Source organism: Micrasema longulum, unplaced genomic scaffold (genome assembly GCF_059751315.1).
Source record: "Micrasema longulum isolate JH-2025_06_02 unplaced genomic scaffold, ASM5975131v1 h1tg000079l, whole genome shotgun sequence".
In the NCBI taxonomy this organism is placed as follows: domain Eukaryota; kingdom Metazoa; phylum Arthropoda; class Insecta; order Trichoptera; family Brachycentridae; genus Micrasema; species Micrasema longulum.
Window position 1 is genome coordinate 67,872 of NW_028277285.1, and position 17,214 is coordinate 85,085.

At 39.7% G+C, this 17,214-nt stretch overlaps 1 protein-coding gene across 1 annotated transcript; it reads right to left on the bottom strand.

Annotated features, from left to right (window-relative positions):
- Window positions 1–8,050: 8,050 nt before the first annotated feature.
- VhaAC45 (Vacuolar H[+] ATPase AC45 accessory subunit) lies at window positions 8,051–13,872 on the bottom strand. Its single transcript, XM_088233183.1, has 3 exons — window positions 12,912–13,872; window positions 9,945–10,069; window positions 8,051–8,892 (listed from the first exon to the last, which is right to left on the bottom strand). The coding sequence occupies exons 1-3, from the start codon at window positions 13,795–13,797 to the stop codon at window positions 8,677–8,679; spliced, it is 1,227 nt and encodes a 408-aa protein (XP_088089309.1). The 5' UTR covers window positions 13,798–13,872; the 3' UTR covers window positions 8,051–8,676.
- Between the last annotated feature and the right edge of the window lie 3,342 nt (window positions 13,873–17,214).

The following is a 17,214-nucleotide window of genomic DNA, read 5'->3' on the forward strand; positions in this document are numbered from 1 at the left end:
TTTCGTCTTTCTTTTCCCTACCCCCCCTCCTCTCATTGTACCGCCAGATTTCTGCTGTTGTTGCAAAAATTTACCAAGAACACGCGAGTACTTTAAAATTTAACATATTCATACAGAAGCGGCCAGTCGACAATTTAAAAAAAAAATGCGGTATTGGTGTTGTTATCGGGTGCAGTAAGGTCAATTATATCGTGGGTATTCTGCGAAAAAGCACCAAGTCAAAATTACTACTGAGAAAATTGAAGAAAAGTTTTATTCATTTTAACAAATAAGTAACATACATAATTGTATTTTTGTTCCCGCAAAGCCGAAGCTTGTCTGCGTTACCACGTTACATTTTTAAAAAAAAAAAATTAAGTAAGTACACAGTTTAATAATAATTGAAGAATAAAATATATTTATACACTCAAGTTTCACTTGCTGTTTAATAATTTTTTGACTATTTTTTAAAATTAGGTTTTTTTCTTCTCGATTTTTGGCTGGTATTAAATTGTACAGTTTTGGTACCACGCTACCCGTTGTTCTGTCACCATAGTAGTTTTTCGGTCGTGGTACCATCAGCTGCTGGGCCGATGCTTGTCGGGTCACGATCTGGTGGTTTATTTTGGATTTAAAATTGCAATCGAGGAAACGATCTGTCATTATCTTATACTGACGCTGTTTGTTAATTGGCAAAACGTTAACAAAATCAAAATATATTTTGTTGCCTTTTGCCCCAATCTTTATTTTTACAGGTACGATGATTTTAAAAATTTGTACCTGTAAGTTCAAGACTCTATCCGTATAAGATTTAAAACTTAGTCCTTATTTGAAGAATTTGTATATCTGGGTAGTATGTTTACTAGAGATGGAAATATGGACAAGGATATTGAAAGGAGGGTTAGTGCCGGTAACAGAGTTAATGGTGCCTTAAAGTCTGTCGTAGCAAATAAGTGTCTATCGCAAGAGGCTAAATTAGCAGTTCATAATGGAGTTCTGGTACCAGCCCTAATGTATGGAAGCGAAGCATGGAGTTGGAAAAAAAAGAACGAAAGTAGACTGAATGCTGTTGAAATGCGATCCCTCAGGCGAATGTGCGGAAAAACAATGTATGATAGGTGCCCTAATGTCGAAATTAGAGCAGAATGCAAGGCTGAGTTAAGCATTATCGACAAAATTAAGAAAGGTCTTTTGCGATGGTTCGGTCATGTGGAGCGAATGAATGATGAAAGAACGGCTAAAAAGATTTATGATGCGAATGTGTCCGGTTGTAGAAGTCGAGGAAGGCCGAGAAAGACGTGGCATGATCGAGTACAACAAATTCTTGAAAGTGGTCATGTGAAAAGTCGGAATAATCGACGTGCGTGCATGAGAAGATGTATGAATGTGAAGGAAGCAAAGGAAGTGTGCCAGGACAGAGTGGTGTGGCGTTCTATCCTCTCTGCCTACCCCTCTGGGGAAATGGCGCGATGGTTAGTTAGTTAGTCATATTGAATAATTGGGTCAGCTAGCCCCGAGTAAACTAGTCTCAGCACTGGGTATGGTAAGTATGGTTTTAAATGGTACATGTGGAGTAGGCAAACTCTTCGCTTATTGCAAACTGTTTTTATCTGTTCTTCCCAATTAAAAGTGGAATCTTTAATAGTACCCAAATACTTATATTTTGATACGTGATCTATTTTTGTGCATTTGCAGTCTTGCAGATTGATGCAAGCATTCGTGAGTGTGTGCGTATATTAACAAATCTTCTTTTGGTCTATTATATGGGACGTAATGTGTAACAGTTAGGCTATAATCATGTGACCATCTTAAAACTTGATTTTTTATTATTTTTATTTATTTACAATTTTAAAAAACCCGTTAGGGTTACATTAGAAATTTAATATTGTCTAGTCATTTTATGTCTCGTCTAGTTTAGTTAGTTCAGTTTTTTCAGATTGATTTTAAATTTGTCTCCAGTAAAAGTTTTCAAGTAGTAAGGTAGTTCGTTGTAGTGCTTAAGTCCATTATGTAGTATTTTTGACTGTCCCGTGTTTGTCTTTGCTTTTTCAATATGATAGTGTTGTTGTTGTCTGGTGTTATATTTGTGTATGTCGGCATTTTTGACTAATATTACGTCGTCGTCTTGTATGTTTCCCAGTGTTATTTTGTGCACAATTTTAGTCAAGTAGTTTATGTCAAATGGTGTGTTTTTTTGTACAGTTCAGTCGTAGAGGTCAGGTAGGGTAGGTTGTATGTTAGTTTAAGAATTTTATTTGTTGTCTTTGTATTCTTGTTATGTCTGTCTTGTTGCCAGTTCCCCAGAAGGCGATCGTGTGACTCAATTTACTTTTGACATAGGCTTCGTACATCGTACATAATTTTTTCCTTTCTCGGTATGAAATCTTGAATTTTGTAGAAGAGGCTATGTAGTGATGCCATTACTTGAGTGAGTCCGTCTATGTGTTTTGTCTGTCCATTGTGAGTCCTAGGTAAGTCACATGTTCTAGTTCTTGAAGAGTTTCGTTGTTTATTTTTCTGTTCATGTTATGGCTCTTCTTTTGTGTTTGGAAATGTATTATATTGCATTTCTTGGCATTTAGTGTTTAGAAGTTTTTGTTTGTCCATTCTAATAGTTTTTGTTTGTCCATTCTAATAGTTTTTGCACGTCATTGTTGATGGTTTTAGTCGTTTCAATGTCATTTTTGTTTTCATATAAAATTCCTATCAAAATCCGATTGCAGTTTTTGCTGCGCGTCTATTTGTGAGTCTCCAACAGCAACAATTGCCGTGTCATCTGCAAACTGACAGCACAGTGAGTGCTGTATGACACTTGCCGTAGAGTTACAGTATATCGGGTTTTCTAGGGGACCGATTACTGACCCCTGGGCTACTCCCGTTTTTACTTGTACTTTTTCGCTGAATACGTCCTGTATTTTCACAAATATATTTCGATTATTGAGATAGTCAGCGAGCAGTTCTTTATACTTTCCAAAGCAGCATCGTCCAAACATTCTACAAGGCGAGAGTGATCTAAGGTGTCGACGGCTTTAGCATAATCGACGAATATAACAATCACGTGTTTTTTGTTATTTAAGGCTTGGTTTATATTGTTTGCAAAGTCAGACAACAACTGTTTGTGTAACATTTCATTCAATAGTTTAGTAAATAATAACTGAAATTTCAAAACATTTTGCATTTCAGCCGGTACATAATACCACAGCAAGGAATTCAAATTGTACCTACTAAAGTCACCGGTACCTATTACATTAGGTTAAATAATAATAAAATAATATAAAACAAGACACAGGGAATCAATAAAAGAAAGCAATTTTAATAAGGCATTATTTTTTATTTATTTATTTACATAAACGACTAAAATTACGCAACCATTCTAGAAATATTTAATTCAATTATTCAAAATTGCAACGAGACGTTTTGGCGCAGAGAACCAGCCCACTAAACGTTATCTCGCAACCGATGTAGGAAAACGGGAGTGAAGGGTACAGCACTACAGACCTTGGAACTGGCATTCATCGTCAGCAATCCTCGTCCGAGCATCTGTCTGCGAACATCTAACACACCCAAAATACATTATTTTGGGTGTGTCCAAATTTTTCTCAAAAAGAAATATTTGCAACACAACAACAAACCATCACGCCGTTTCCCCGTAGGGGTAGGCAGAGAGGATAGAACGCCATAACACTCTATCTTGGCATACAGACCTCGCTTCCTCTACATTCGTACATCTTCTTATGCACGCACGCCGATTATTCCTACTTTTGACATGTCCATCTTCAAGTATTTGATGGACTTGATCGTGCCATGTCTTTCTCGTTTTCTGCATCCATCAACATTTGCATCGTAGATCCTTTTAGTCGTTCTTTCGCTGTCCATTCGCTCTACATGTCCAAACCAACGCAGCACCCCTTTCTTGATTCTCAATAATGCATGTCTCAGCCTTACCACTTCACGGATCTCGACATTTGTGCACCCATCATACATCGTTTTACCACACATTCGCCTGAGGGATCGCATTTCGACAGCATTCAAGAAATATTTGCATTCTTACGATTCTGTATGCTGATGCCGTGCTTCTTGCGAGCAGCAAAGATGACCAGCAGCTCTCGGTAACAAAGGTCTACGATGTCTGCGAGGGAAGCCATTTGCTAATGAACGTCGATAAATCCAAAGTGATGAAAATATAACTAAATGTGAGATCAGTGTGAACGGAGATATTCTGAGTCAGGTAGGAGAATTTGTGTACCTGGGAAGTATGTTTACTAGGGATGGAAAGGAGGGTGAGTGCCGGGAACAGGGTGGACGGTGCACGGAAATCTACCTTGGCATGCAAATGTTTACCGCGGGAGGCAAAGCTAGCAGTTCACACCGGAGTTCTGTGGGAGTGAAGTGTGGTATTGGAAAAATAATGATGAAAGTAGGTTTAATGCTGTCGAAATGCGATCCCTCAGGCGAATGTGTGGTGAAACGATGTACGATAAGTGGACAAACGTCGAGACATGCATCATCGACAGAAGCAAGGGGTGCTGTGTCAGTTCACATCGTGGATTCTTTTAGCCGTTCTCTCGCTGCCCATTCGCTCCACATGTCCAAACCGGCGCAGAGCTCCTTTCCTGATTTTGTCGATAATGCTTATCTCAGCCTTACATAGTGCATAGTTTTACCACACATTCGTCTGAGAGATCGCATTTCGACAGCATTCAGCGTACTTTCATCCCCGATTTTCCGAGTCCATACTTCGCTCCCATACATCAGGATCGAAACCGGGACTCCATTGTGAACCGCTAACTTTGCCTGTTGCGACAGTAAAATTTTTCAATGCCTTTCTTAATCATTCCATCCCTAGTAAACATACTTCCCAGATACACAAACTTCCCTACAGTGATTTCACATTTAGTCATACTTTCATCTCTTGCAAAAACCATCACATCGGATGTATCGACGTTCGTCGGCAAATGGCTTCCCTCGCATACAGCGTAGACCTTTGTTACCAAGAATTGCAGTTCCTCTTTGTTGTTAGCAAGGAGCACAGCATCGTCAGCATACAAAAGACAATTGACAGTTAAATCACCCATTTTTACTTCCATTCTTAAGCCAGTTATCGATATACACGTTGAACAGGCAAGGTGACATCACACACCCCCGCTTGACTCCTTTATGAATGTCAAACCACGATGTGTATGATCCATTTACCCTAACACACGCTGTGCTGTCCTTATACAGAGAAGCAATAGCCCGTGTCGGATTTCCGCTCACTCCTAACGTTGAATATATAATTTATACATCTTAACACAACTACGTTATTGTCCGATGTCTAGAAATAAGCATTTTGGTGCCTCTAAATTATGTTTTCTATATAACACGGTCAGCAAAGGAATTTATACAAACCAATTAGATTATCATTAAAACATTCTGACACTAAAATTAGGTACGGGGACGGGGGTCCATCTCGACCCCGACGAGCGTAGAATTAATAATTCCGCGATATTTTTCGCAATGCAATGCAAAAAAAAAATTGTCCAAATTTTTGTAGACAAGATTCAACTCCCTGGGGAGCTGTTAATACTTACATATTACAACAGAGATGAAGAACATTTTAGAGAAGGTATTATAGAAGTCTAGGCATCTACAGGGCTCCATATCTTGTCTCGAGTTTACAATACGACACATCGGGACATTGGTGCATGCGAGCCACAGTTTGTGCTGTGCTGATCAGGGAACGGCAACCGGCGGATCGGAACATTGAATGCCACTTGTTCCAGTAACGATGGTACATCAATTAAGCCATTCTGTAACAATATTTTGAGTTTGTCCAAATTTTTGTAGACAAGGACTGGATTCCACTCCCTGGGGAGCTGTTTACATTAACATATTACAACAGAGATGAAGAACATTTAAGAAAAGGTAATATAGAAGTCTAGGCATGTACAGGGCTTATGACCTGTCATTGGCTGGTTTGAGTGGCCACTTTACACACTGCGTAACATTCACCATTTAGCCCATATTTCAACATGTATATCCCTTCAAGCCTTTCATCTGTTGATGTTTGTGACGTTAAAGAGCTGAAACCTTTATTTATGCGGGTGAGATTCGTCTAATGGAATTATTTCACCTACATACTAGACTAGGCAATGCCTGGAAGAAATGTGGATGTTCAAATATGGGTAAAATTTTGTTTTGCACAGTGTGTAAAGTGGCCACTTAAACCAGCCAATGACAGGTCATAAGCCCTGTAAATGCCTAGACTTCCATATTCCCTTTTCTAAGGTATTCTCCATCCCTGTTGTAATTTGTTAATGTAAATGTCTTATTTTTTGGTGAATAATTGTCTTAAGCACACTATAATAGGCTTGTCTTTGCCTTTTTTATATCAATTTTCAGAAACAGTTTTATGTTTGCATTAAAAAACAGATAAAATCTATTTGATCGGTACATGGTCGGTGCTCGGTGATTTACCATCACTAGTGACATAAGTTTGGCAGCTGTCATTTTAATCCAGCCTTATAAATGCCTCCCTTCTCAAAAATATTTTCCCTCTGTTGCAACAAATTTAATACTCGGGCGAATTTGTGGTAAAACGATGTATTATTTAATAATATGCATGCTAACCCAACTTAATACGGGGCTTCTGGCCTCATAGAGGTAGGAATACACTATTATATAATTTAAATGAAAAAATAAAAATAATTGATCTTACACCAAAATCTTCTTATTACAAGATTGCGGACAGGCTGCTTTCTTTATAACTGCGTTTAATTATGGATAGAATTTTGTGTAAAAAAAAAAAACCATTTGGGATTTAAAAAATAATATTTTTACAACTTAAATGATTAAACAATAGAACATGTCAACAAAATACTAAAAATAATACATCTAAAACAAAATATTTACGATGGCCATTCACTCACGCTTACTTTTCCGTGCCTAAAAAGTAAGAGTAATCTACGAAATTTCAAAACTAATAGTATTGTAATAGGAGATTTTTATTTTGCAATTATGAATTAACAAGGCCCATGGTCTCGGGAGACGGTTTGTGGGCAAATATTTGCTTCTCACACCTAAACAAGGCCATTTGCTCGGCTGCTGGGAGACGGAGTCAGCTCTCAGCTCGCCCCGGAGTAATCTCATACAGCGCGTCCGCCGGAGTGTCCAGGCGGCTGAGTTTGGGCGAGGACGGGGGTATAACGCGATCCCTTGCCCGGAAGATCGAGCGTCGGAGCGGGCCGATGACTATCGGCCGAACGATAGTCTGCGGTGGGATCCGAAGCCCCGGTGGCGAGGGGTTATGTCTCGGCTCAGGTGGCAACGAGCTGTAAGGCAGAAACCAAACGATCTTTTTGTCCAACGTGCGGCTTGAGGCTGGGTATTTGAAGTACCATGTGATCAAAAATAAACGGGAATTCCTAATTTGAAATGCTCGCGCTGTACCAATCTGAATATTTTTTTGCAGTCGCGTTGCCAGCACTGTTTTTGACAATCTGTCAAAGCTTGACAGCGATCAGATGTTCGGTTTTCTGTCAGCGTCTGTTTGAGTGAGACAAAAAATTGCAGTGGGGCGATTTTTACAGTGGATAAAAATTGGAACAAAGAGCCTGCCACAAAGAAATTTTGTGTATGTCTTTGGAGAATTGTGTACATCGAAAACCTCGGCATACAAATGGTATAAGAGGGTCAAAGACGTCAAGACTAAAATTGCCATTAAGAGAAACGCGCTTCGAGACGATCGACGCCATAAAAGAGAATTGGCTGCGAGAGCTAAAGGCCACACCTTTGCAGGCCTATGAAAAGTGCACGGACAGTTGGATTAAGCAATGGCAGCAATGTGTCGGCACAAGTGGCGAGCATTTTGAAGGGGATATTAATGAAATTTATTAAACATTACAATTTTGCGTTTTTTATGAGGTAAATACTATTTAGTACCCAGATGCACAACGAATATATATTTTGCAGCGTCAAAATCTTCCGTGAAAACCACGCCCATACAAATAGAAAGAAAAAACGCCCAACATTGCATTGTACATGAAGGCGTATTTTTTAACAATTTTATTTTTAAAATTATAAATGAAAACAGTTTTTTTTTTTAAATACAATTAATTTATCTAAGTCCATTTCACATAGTTTAATCGATTTTCGTAGTATGTGAATTCCAATATTTGAAAAAATATTTTCACTACATATTTGCACTCTTACGATACAGGTAAACGTCGTTTTGCGCTGGTTCAATTTACGCCGATTAGCAGACACACTTTTACGCATTGTTTTATTCTATTACCGTGTACGCTAGCAGCCTATTGTGTGAGTGAAATTGTGCCCGAGTTAGTTTACATTTTGTTTTAAAGAAAAATAATAAGTTATGATTATATTTTTATTTTATTATTATTAAAATTAAACGACGTTTACCTGAACATCAATTTTGAGGGCTCGGGTTTCAAGTTGCGGTAGTGAGGTTTGAACCTCGGATCTCTGACTCGCGAGTCCGAGACACTAGCCACGAGACCGCAGCCCGGTTCTACTGCTACCGTCGCTTTTTAAGGCGACAAATTACGGAGAAAGCAATACGCCTGGAATCAGCAAACGACAGCTAATACTGGAAAACAGGCCTGCATAAAATAAAATAAAATAAATAAAGACTACGCATTGTTTGAATTTTTTTGTGTTATTTTGAAATTGCCCAGAAAGAGGTTTCCGTGTGCGTGACTATTCCGAAGCCGTGATGGTGATGGTCTTGCCCTTGGGGTCGTCGAAGCGGTCCATGGTCCGGATGTCCATCATCATGAGCACGCCCAGGAAGGTGATGGCCGTGGCCAGGAAGACGACCATCAGGCCGGACCAGATGGGCACGCTCATGAAGCCCACGCAGTCGTACGCCAGGTGGAAGCGCAGCAGGTTCGGGGGGGAGAAGAACGGCTCGGTCTGCAGCAGAAATACAATTGGTACACCGAATACGACCAAAATCAGTCGAGCACAAATATTCATTAAAAAATACCACAATAACATTTGGCAGATATTTCCATTATGATTGAAATGTCCACACTGAGCACTGGCCGATTCCATTTAAAACGAATGTCCAAAACGGCCATTTCAAACGCCACATGTCCTAATGAATGTTGATGCTAAAAACATCGGAGTCCTCGGGCACACCACTACTGAAATGGCTGGTTCTAGAACACCAGTACTACTGTGGGGCAGTGGTAATACTCTGCTGGTTTAAAGCAGCGGATGCCGAATCAAATCCACCATTTTCATCATCAACCACACGCGACCATTGTGTATTCCGGGAGCGAGAGGGGTGATTCACGCGTCACACGCGCGAGCGGCAAAGTTCCCAGCGCTTTTGCCGATCGGTAGCTCTCCGAATTGCGGTTCGTTCGTTCGCGTTGCGAGCATGAGCCGACGGTTGTTTCACGTTTTTAGCAATCACATTAAAAATAATATTGCTTTAGATTTCAACTCACAGTAGTGGCCGCTCGACTGCGGAATAAACTACCCACTAATGTTATCTCTAACATGTTATCCCCAAAAAACTTTAAACCCACTTGTTCTCTAAATCATTTGAATAAATTCTTAGCACGTAGTGGAAAAGTAATATGAAAAAGTACATTATTTTTCTTAAATTAAAAAGTTAAAATTAAATTTATATAATCACTTTGTAAAGCGCCCTTGAGGTATTATATTACGAAAATGGCGCTATATAAGTTATCCATAATTATTATTATTATTATAAGACAATGAGTGATAACCTTCAGAAATGGAAGTAAGTCAAAAACCTCAATTTCGGAGTTATTCCCTTCTTCCTTGGAGCAGTCGATATGTATCTAAATTGTATGTATATTGTGTGTTAAATAAATAAAAATATTTTTTAAAAGTATATTGAAGTGTCCTCGGCACGGGTAACCCCACCCCGGTGAGGTCCCATTATTTTAATTATTAATCTTTATTTATTATGTGGAAAAATAAATAAATACCTGAAAGTTTTCAAAGGATAATGTGTAATTATCATTGGCGAATTCCGTCTTGGGCGAGCAGTGGTACGAGAACAGCAGGGGGGCGTAAACTTGCCTGGCCGCCTTTTCCCCGTTGACGGAAACGTCTAGAAGCAATCGTCAGTTCAATTAACATATTACAACAGAGATGAAGACGAACGGTGAACAGTGCACTAAAATCTACTTTGGCAAACAAATGTTTATCGCGGGAGGCTAAACTAGCAGTTCACAGCGGAGTTCTAGTTCCAACTCTGATGTATGGGAGCGAAGTATGGAATTGGAAAAATGATGATGAAAGTAGGTTGAATGCTGTCGAAAAGCGATCCCTCGGGCGAATGTGTGGTAAAACGATGTACGATAAATGCGCAAATGTCGAGATCCGCAAAGCGTGTAAGGCTGAGACACGCATTATTGACAGAATCGAGAAAGGGGTGCTGCGTCGGTTCGGACATGTAGAGCGAATGGACAGCGAAAGAACGGCTAAAAGGATCCACGATGCGAATGTTGATGGATGCAGAAAACGAGAAAGACATGGCACGATCGAGTCCATCAAATACTCGAAGATGGACATGTCAAAAGTAGGAATAATCGGCGTGCGTGCACGAGAAGATGTATGAATGTAGAGGCGAGGTCTGTATGCCAAGATAGAGTGTTATGGCGTTCTATCCTCTCTTCCTACCCCTACGGGGAAACGGCGTGATGGTTTGTTGTTGTTGTTGTTGTTGAAGACGATCTTGGTAACAAAAGTCTACGATGCATGCAAGAAAAGCGATTTGCTTATGAATGTTGGTAAATCCAAAGTGATGTAAATATAACTAGATGTGAGATCAAGGTGAATGGAGATATTCTGAGTCGGGTAGGAGAATCTGTGTACCTGGGCAGTATGTTTACTGGGGATGGAAAGGAGGGCGAGTGCCGGGAACAGGGTGAACGGTGCACTGAGATATACTTTGACAAACAAATGTTTACCGCAGGAGGCAAAACTAGCCGTTCACAATGGAGTTCTGGTGTATGGGACCGAAGTATGGAAGCGGAAAAATGATGATGAAGTCGTAAATAAATGCTGTCGAGACGCGATCCCTCAGGCGAATGTGTGGTTAAACGATGTATGAGACGCACAAACGTCGCGATCCGCGAACTGAGACACGCATCATAGCTGAGACTCGATCGTGCCATGTCTTTCTCGGCTTCCTCGATTTCTGCATCCATCAACATTCGCATCGTAGATCCTTTTATCGTTCTATAGTAACGATTAACTAATTATTTGCAAAAGCTACTTGTCAACAATATTTTGAGTTTGTCCAAATTTTTGTAGACAAGGACTGGATTCGACTCCCTGGGGAGCCGTTTATATTAACACTTAAAATGAAGGTTTCAGCTCTTTGACTTCACAAACATCGACAGATGAAATAATTGAAGGAATATAGATGTTCAAATATGGGCAGAATGGTGAATGTTACACAGTGCGTAAAGCGGCCACTTAAACCAGCCATTGACAGGTCATAAGCCCTGTAGATGCCTAGACTTCTATATTACCGTCTCTTAAATGTTCTTCATCTCTGTTGTAAAGTGTTAAAGCTACTTATGCTAATGATCTGGTGTTTATTCATTTCATGTACATATAGAGCGAAGCCTCTATCTGTCGTTCCTCGAATATTCATTTCCACGGATGTGTCGTTTATTTTTTCCAACCCCGAAATAATTTCATACTTTATTTATTTATTTATTTTATTTATTTCGAATACAAACAGATGTACAGGTAAAATGAATATCAACAATATTTTGAGTTTGTCCAAATTTTTGTAGGCAAGGACTGGATTCAACTCCCTGGGGAGCTGTTTATATTAACATATTACAACAGAGATGAAGAACATTTATGAAAAGGTAATATAGAAGTATGTAATGGTATCTATGCAGGTCTACCAATGAACAAAATGACTCGCCTACAATCTGTATTGAATGCCGCAGCGAGACTTATTTTCGGAATCTCTAAGTTCAGTCATATCACTCCACTACTTCGGGAACTACACTGGCTACGTTTTCCACAGAGGGTCGAATACAAACTCTGTCGGCTTATGTATAAGTCACTGCACAACTCGGCTCCGGAATATCTAAGGGAACTATGCATTCCAGATGAACTAGCTGACAGGCGTCTCACGCTTAGATCAGCTACGTCTACGGCGAGAGGAAAATTTCTTATACCTCTACGCAAACAGCGCACTAAATTTGGTGAACGCGCATTTGCGGTCGCAGGCCCTACGGCACGGAATGCTCTCCCAGCAGAGGCACGAGGCTGCGAGAGTGAAGTGATGTTTCGGAGAAAACTTAAAACCCACTTGTTCTCTAAATCATTTGAATAAATCCGTAGCACGTGACAACAAAATAAATTATTTTAATTAAATTACAAATTTAAAAGCTTCAATTAAATTAACTTAACAATAGAATCACCATGTAAAGCGCCCTTGAGGTATTTTATTACGAAAATGGCGCTATATAAGTTATCCATAATAAATAAATAAATAAATAGTGCAGATTGCCAGGGCGGCATCTTCACCCGACATTATCTCCTCGTGTATTGGCCTCCGATTCCCGCATTCACAGTATATTTCAATAAGTCCCTTTAAAAACGATAGATAGAGGTTCCACTGTAAATATATATATTTATTGTTATTTTGCTTTTCTTTTTATAGCCATGTTTTAATATTGTTTTAAAAAAGTTAAACTAAAGTTTTCAATTTTTGTATATATAACTTACTCATTATATTGTAAAATGCACTTGTGCCGTATAATAAATTAATAAATAAAACCTACTTTAATCATCATTTTTCCATTTCCATACTTTGCTCCCGTACATTAGAGTCGGCACTAGAACTCCATTGCGAACTGCTGGTTTTTTGAGCGCTTGAAAATAGAATATTAAAATGTTAAATATCTCGAAAATGTACTCACCGAGCCACCAGTAGCCCTGATTTAAAGCGAAATTCATCTCTACTTTGGTCGCTGCGAATTGTAAATCGACCGTGAATTTGGATTCCGAGTTCGTCGTGAGCGTAGCGACTCCGCTGGTCAGCTGACTGGCCGCGCCGTCCTTGGGCGTGTACGTGATGTTGGAGGAATAGATGAACACCTTGTCGTCCACGTTGTAGAAGCCCTTGTCGGGGTCCGCGGCCGCCATCAGCGCCCGCCGCTGGCGGCCGTGCTCCCGAGACACCTCCCAGCTGGGGTACCGCGCGGTGTACACGGCCAGCACGTTGTCGTGCCGCTTCAGCAGCTGGTCGAACATCCGCGTCATGAAGGCGTCGTGCCGCGCCAGCATGTGCAGCCGGCCCTCGCCCTCGCGCGCGTCCTCCAGGGCCACGAACAGGAAGCGGCCCGCCGCGGGGGCCGCGTCGGCGGACAGCGCGCCGTCCGCCACGCGCACCCGGTCGGCGCCCGCGCCCGCGCGCGCGTCGAGGGTCCGCAGCGCCGCGGCCACGAACGGCAGGTACAGCACCGACTCCCCCGTCACCTTCTCGCGCAGGCCCGGGTACGCCGTGCGGCCGCGCGCGTCCCTCGCGGAGAAGTCCTCGACGCTGAGCGTCTCCTCGACGAACACCACGGTGAAGGGCTCGCTCGCGAGCTGCTCGGCGAGGATCTCGTCGAACTTCTCGGCGGCGATGGTGTCCAGGGCCTTGGGCCGTCCGGCGTTGGCCGTGGCGCCCCACATGAACACGGGGAGGTACTCCGCGCCCTGGGCGAGCTGGCACAGAGCCGCTAGCAACACTACCACTTTGATCGCGGACATTTTGATTGTTCGATGTCTGCTGAAGAATGGTAACTGAGAATCTGATAACATGCAATGACAAACGAGCTCGGGTCACGTGAACATCGCGATCATATGATACGCCTCCTTCCTGTCACACTTTTCTATATTTTATCTCTATGGATAATCGATTTACGAACCGAATAACTAGAAATATTCATATTGATTTAACGTCGTGTCATGTGACAAACGATCAAGAGACGTTGTAATAATTCGCGTGTCAATTCTCAAAATCAAAACAATATTAATTCCGATATTTCCGATGCTCCGTTTATTTCAATATTAATTAATAATATTTTATCTGACAGCTTATCTGATAATCGATTACAAATTATTGGGTTATTTTACCAACCCGTTATTTGCATCTGTCGTCTATGGATTTAAAAATATTATTTGATTCCTACCTGAGGAAAAAAAACGTAAATAAATATATATATTATATACGCTATTTTTGTCGGCCTCGTCATGTAGTGTTTGGCGCGTTTGCCTACCATGCAAGAGGTCTCGAGTTCACTTCCCGACATGGTTGAAATGAAATATTTATTTAAAAGGGTGTTTTTACACTAGAATATTTCAAAGTCCCTGGACTGATACCTCTAACGTAAAACTGATCATCTCACCTTCATGTAACAAAAATGATCAGGATGCGCTGTGACTGGTGCACCAATGCAATGCCCTATGCACCATTAGGTGCGGAAAGGGAATGATGATGATTTTTGTGAAAATCACCAAGCAGTAAATTAATATCCCAGCCTGTCTTGCAGCTACTGAGCGCATTGACGGTTGGGATCAATTAAAATTATAACACATAGGAGGTTGATTGCAGCGCGTCTTGCAGCTACAGAGCGCATGGACGGTAAGAAATCTAGCCCTCATTCATACATTTTTTTCATTGACAAAGAAATTTGGTGTTGGTTAAAAAAATCGTATTAATAAAAAGGAGTAAGATTTTTTTAATTTTTTTTTATTTGAAAATTTATTTATAAACCCTTACGGATTATTACATTCATATTACATAAAATAATATATACATTTTTCGTTCTGTTGTTCAAGATAATATTTTTTACATCTTTTGAAAAGTTTGTCTGAGTCTTTTGTTTAGTTTTGTCTGGTAGTTTATGGTATAATTTCAGTCCCTGGTTCATTAGTCTTGATTGTCCTTGTCTTGTTTTAGAAAGTTGTATATGGTATTTGTCTGATATTCTCGTATTATGTCCATGTTGACTACAATTTTTTACTAGTTTTAGTTCTTCGTCTACAATTATATTAGTGGCTAATTTATGGATAAATTTTGATGATTCTAGTTGAAAGAGTTCAGTTATATTTAATTGCTTAGTTTGTTTAAAAAGTTCTCTAGTTGCAACACGTCTTGCAGCTACTCAGCGTATGGACGGTTGGAATTCTAAACCCTGTTTACAAAATCAAGATATTTTACAGTTGATAACATTTACATATGGAAGCTAGATTACCTATCGTCTTGCCGCTACAAAGCGCATGGACGAATGGGGTTCTAGCTACATACGATATGATATACTTACGATAGATCGGGTTGTGGTCTTGTGGCTAATAGTGTCTCGGACTCACGGGCCAAAGGTCTGTGGTTCGAATCCCACTCTACCTCAACTTGATTCCCAGTTTCTAATAGTGAGTTATTTATTTTGGATAAATTAAGAAGCACGGTGAGATCATCCATATGTAAGTTAAATTTTTTATGAAATTTATTAATAAAAAAGTCTTTATAGATTTAAAAAATCACTAAGATAGACCGAATCTTGTCTTGAGGCAGTAGTTTTTATATTTTCGGTCCAAGCTTTAATTTTATTATGCCTGTATTTATTATAAAATTTTTTATTGTCCTTCGTTAGAATGAACTGCAGTTCTTTGCTCAATGTATTATTATTGCGATTCTTAAAATTATTTTTTATTATAAACTTTTTTAAATCATTCTTAAGTTGTTGAAATTCCATTTGTCGATGCGTTTTGAAGCTGCAAGACTTTTTGTGATGTTAGCTATCATATTATGTGAATGTTATCAACTATCAAATATCTAAATTTAGTAAATGGGGTCTAGAATTTCAACCGTCCATGCGCTCAGTAGCTGCTAGACTTGTTGTTATCTAAATTCTAATTTTATAAATCTGCTTTTTATTGAAAGGAGGGTGAGTGCCGGGAACAGAGTGAACGGTACACTTAAATCGACCTCGGCAAATAAATGCTTGTCACAAGAGGCAACATTGGCAGTTCACAACGGAGTCCTGGTCCCGTCCCTGAAGCACGGGAGCGAAGTGTGGACGTGGAAAAACAGGGATGAAAGTAGGCTGAATGCTGTCAAAATGCGATCTCTCGGGCAAATGTGTGGTAAAACTATGTACGATAGATGCGCAAATGTTGAGATCCGTACATTATACAAGGCTGAGGCAAGCATTATCGACAAAATCAAGAAAGGAGCTCTGCGCTGGTTTGGACATGTAGAACGAATGGACAGCGAGAGAACGGCTAAGAATATATACAATGCGAATGTTGACGGATGCAGAAATAGAGGAAGACCGAGAAAGACATGGCATGACCAAATCCAACATATACTTAAAGATGGACATGTCAAAAGTCGGAATAATCGGCGCGCGTGAATGAGAAGATGTATGAATGTAGAGAAGGCGAGATCTGTATGCAAAGATAGAGTGTTGTGGCGTTCTATCCTCTCTGCCTACCCTTACGGGGAAACAGCGTGATGGTTTGTTCGTTTTGTTTGTTTGTTTGCTTTTTATTTCGTTTTTAAAATATCACTTAAACTCTAAACTTTATTGTCAAATAAAGAATTTAAAAACAAAAATGTAAAAAGGGGCTAGATTTCTTATTGTCCATGCGCTCTGTAGCTGCAAGACGTTCTGTTATCTAGCTCATACATATCATAATTGTAATATATCATGATTGGAGACGAGGAACTAGAATCCCAACCGTCCATGCGCTCTGCAGCTGCAATACGTGTTGGGATATTTATTTATTGTACAGCGCCCTTGGGGTGATTTTCACAAAAATGGCGCTATATAAATTATTATTATTATTATAAGTCCGTCAAATAAATGAATGAATAAATAAATCCTGGCCACAAATTCTTTAGAGACGCCCTTTCTTCATTTACATTTAAGTCAAGATTGAACTGTCACTATCTAAATATTTAAATTGTTCCTTTATCCTTCTTCTTTCCTTCCCATCCCTCTCTCCTCTCTTCATAGTAAAGTGTTATTTTTTTATACATATATTTATTTTTGTTAATCTTTGTATAAAATTGTAAGATTCAATATGTCCATGTATTTATAATTTTCACAAACTGAACGGTTTGGGTAGGTAGGAAGAAATTGCCTTAAGGCAATATGCCCGCCCTTATATGTATATTTATTGTATATGTATATAAAGTGTCAAATAATATAAAGTAAAATAAATTCTCCCAAC